The following is a 2,872-nucleotide window of genomic DNA, read 5'->3' as shown; positions in this document are numbered from 1 at the left end:
TTCACCAACATTATTAAAATAACATATTATTTGATTTGTTTAGTTTTACTTATTTATACAATAAAATACAATACCATATACTTTTAATATAATACAATTGTTAAAGATATATATTTGTAATAATGATACAGTTTCTATGTATATACTTATTCTATAAATAATTATAGCATTTTTATACACATTCTATATAATTTTTAACTACAATTATTAGTTAGATACATATTTTATACTACTATATATAGTTTCTACATGCATTCTAAAAACGTATCAATTTAGTATAAGAGAGTATCAATTGAGTATATGGACACTGCAAGTGTATCAATATAGTATAAAAGTATATTAATGTAGTATAAAAGAGTGTCAATTGTGTATAGGGACTGCATGTGCTTGCATAGAATTTTCTTTCTCTTTTTTAAAAAGTGTATAAATATAATATAAAAGTGTATCAATTTGATATAAAAAGTGTATCAATTGAGTATAGAGACTGCATGTATCCTATTGAATCAAATGACTAAAAAAAGAATTAAAAATAGCCGATGACTACAGTTGTCTACCTTTTCAAACAGTTGTCTGCAGCCCATGTTCTTTTCCCAAGTCTACTAAATGGCTAATGAGCTTAAACATTCTAAACATAAACATAAATATATATATATAAAATAATTTTAAAAAGTATATCAAAATTTTTGGTTTAAATCGAAAACCGAATTGCATCAACCTAAAAACAGAAACTCGAACCAAAAATGCCATATTTATAAAAAAAAACAAAACAAAATCGAACCAAAAAATAAAAAAAACCGAAAAACCAAAATACTTCGGTTCGATATTTTACTTTTTTCGATATTTATGCCCATTCGTAAAAATAAGTATTAGAACAAACTAAATGAAAAATTAAATTGAATAAAACTCTTAAACCATTTGTCAATTTACAATTTATAATCTTTCCTAAATTTACATTCTTACAAAAATAAAATTTTTTAATATTATTTATAAGTACCATTTTATAAAATACCAAAATCATATTATTTCCTTGTTTTTTTTTTTTTTTAAGAAAGAAAGAAAAACAATTTGCCGAGAAGAAAGAGAGTCAAAAAATGAGTAGTTAATCGGAGCAAAAAGACTTGCATCGCAAGTGATTCCGTTGTAATCACAAAGTACTTTTTCATAAACTATACAGTATTTGCTTCTTCATAAACTGATTGATTTTGCCCCCGTCTGTTCAATTCTGTATTCCGAAAACCCTAATTTCCTCCGTCGAGCGAAATTCTTCGGTGAAAATGGCAATGGAAATCGATTCTGCGGAGTATCAGTTAAGGTGTCAACTCACTGGTCATGAAGACGATGTATGAATTCCTTATTCTCTTTGTGTATTTGAATTACTAGCACTGAATTATTGTTCGTTACAATTCACTTATAGGTTGCGCTACTAATAACAATTTTTTTCACTTAGATACTATTGGTACCCGCGGGATGCATGGAAAATATTCAAGATATTAATATTTCAATTGCTTTTCATTTTTTTTTTTTTATATTTTTGCATTTACCAATAATATTTGATATCTCTACCCATGGAAAGTAATAGCTTCAAAATCAGCTACTAATCTTTTAAATTGGCTATTCCGTTTCAACATATCGGTGGATTAGATAGATATATGTTGGTGCGAAGTGTTAATGTTGGAATGTGGAAATAATTTTGTGTAGTTAGATGAATGATTTGTGTTAATTTCTGGTTGAAGTATATAAAAAGGAAACAAAAATGATTCCGGATTAGCTTTTAATTTTTTTTATTTTTTTGTTGATTGTACAACACTAGGTTCGGGGGATATGCGTATGTGACAATGCTGGTTTTGCAACATCATCTAGAGACAGAACTATTAGGTTTTGGTCATCGGATGAATCTAACAAACGTAGTTATACTACTTCAAAGATACTGCTAGGGCATACGAGTTTTGTTGGTCCATTGTCTTGGGTTGCTCCAAGTGAGGAGTTACCTGAGGGTGGACTTGTATCTGGTGGAATGGACACTCTTATCTTGGTGTGGAATTTGGCTACTGGAGAGAAAATTCAGACACTTAAGGGTCATAAGTTGCAAGTTACGGGCATTGCTTTGGATGGCTCAGACGTTGTATCAACATCTATTGATTGGTATGTGACATTTCTTACTTTTTACTGAATTTGCTATTTACTTGCAGCACAGTTCCTCACACTTGTCAATCTAATCCATTGACCTTTGTTTCTCTAGTTGTACAATTGAAAAAAGAGATTTTGCTTGTCATTTTCCCCGCATTGACTTAGCAATTATATTACTCTAAGTGTATACTAGGTTTCTTAGTTGAGTGGCAATGGGCGTTAAGTCAATAATTGAGATTTATGTCACGTAAACGGAAATAGATCTTAAAGTTGAGATAAAGTGAGCTCATCAGAGGCAAAAAAGCACTATGTGATTTCTCTCCATCAGTTAAATCTTGGTGGACAGAGTTACTAGGTACCTGTGTGCTTGTGGGTGTAGCAGGTATCCTATGGAATTAGTTGAGATGCACGCAAGCTGGTCCGTACATCGTGATTACCAAAAACTGTGGAGATATAGTGAGCTTTAGAATGAATTCAATCTTTTGTCATACAAGAAATTGATCGTAGAGTGTGGTCAAAGATTCTCTTTTAGGAACTACTTAGAAAAGAAGATTCTCTTTTAGGAAATACTTAGAAAAGAGGATTCTCTTTTAGGAACCATGAGGTTTTGACAATTGCGAATCGTGTCTTTTAGCAGTGGTCAAGTAGAATTTAGTACTAGGATGTTTCTAGAGTAAGGAATCTAAGAATGGTTGACATATATTTCTATTCATGTTTGTTGGAATGCCTTTGGTGGGTCTCCGTG

General features: G+C 30.7%; 1 protein-coding gene across 1 annotated transcript; it reads left to right on the top strand.

Moving 5' to 3' along the window:
• Window positions 1-1,022: 1,022 nt before the first annotated feature.
• Window positions 1,023-2,185, top strand: LOC124894625 (phospholipase A-2-activating protein-like). The gene is made up of 2 exons (XM_047405224.1): window positions 1,023-1,340; window positions 1,811-2,185. The coding sequence occupies exons 1-2, from the start codon at window positions 1,275-1,277 to the stop codon at window positions 2,168-2,170; spliced, it is 426 nt and encodes a 141-aa protein (XP_047261180.1). The 5' UTR covers window positions 1,023-1,274; the 3' UTR covers window positions 2,171-2,185.
• Window positions 2,186-2,872: the final 687 nt, after the last annotated feature.

The sequence above is a fragment of the Capsicum annuum genome, unplaced genomic scaffold, assembly GCF_002878395.1.
Source record: "Capsicum annuum cultivar UCD-10X-F1 unplaced genomic scaffold, UCD10Xv1.1 ctg76253, whole genome shotgun sequence".
Lineage (NCBI taxonomy): Eukaryota > Viridiplantae > Streptophyta > Magnoliopsida > Solanales > Solanaceae > Capsicum > Capsicum annuum.
This window is presented reverse-complemented; position numbering and strand designations above follow the sequence as displayed.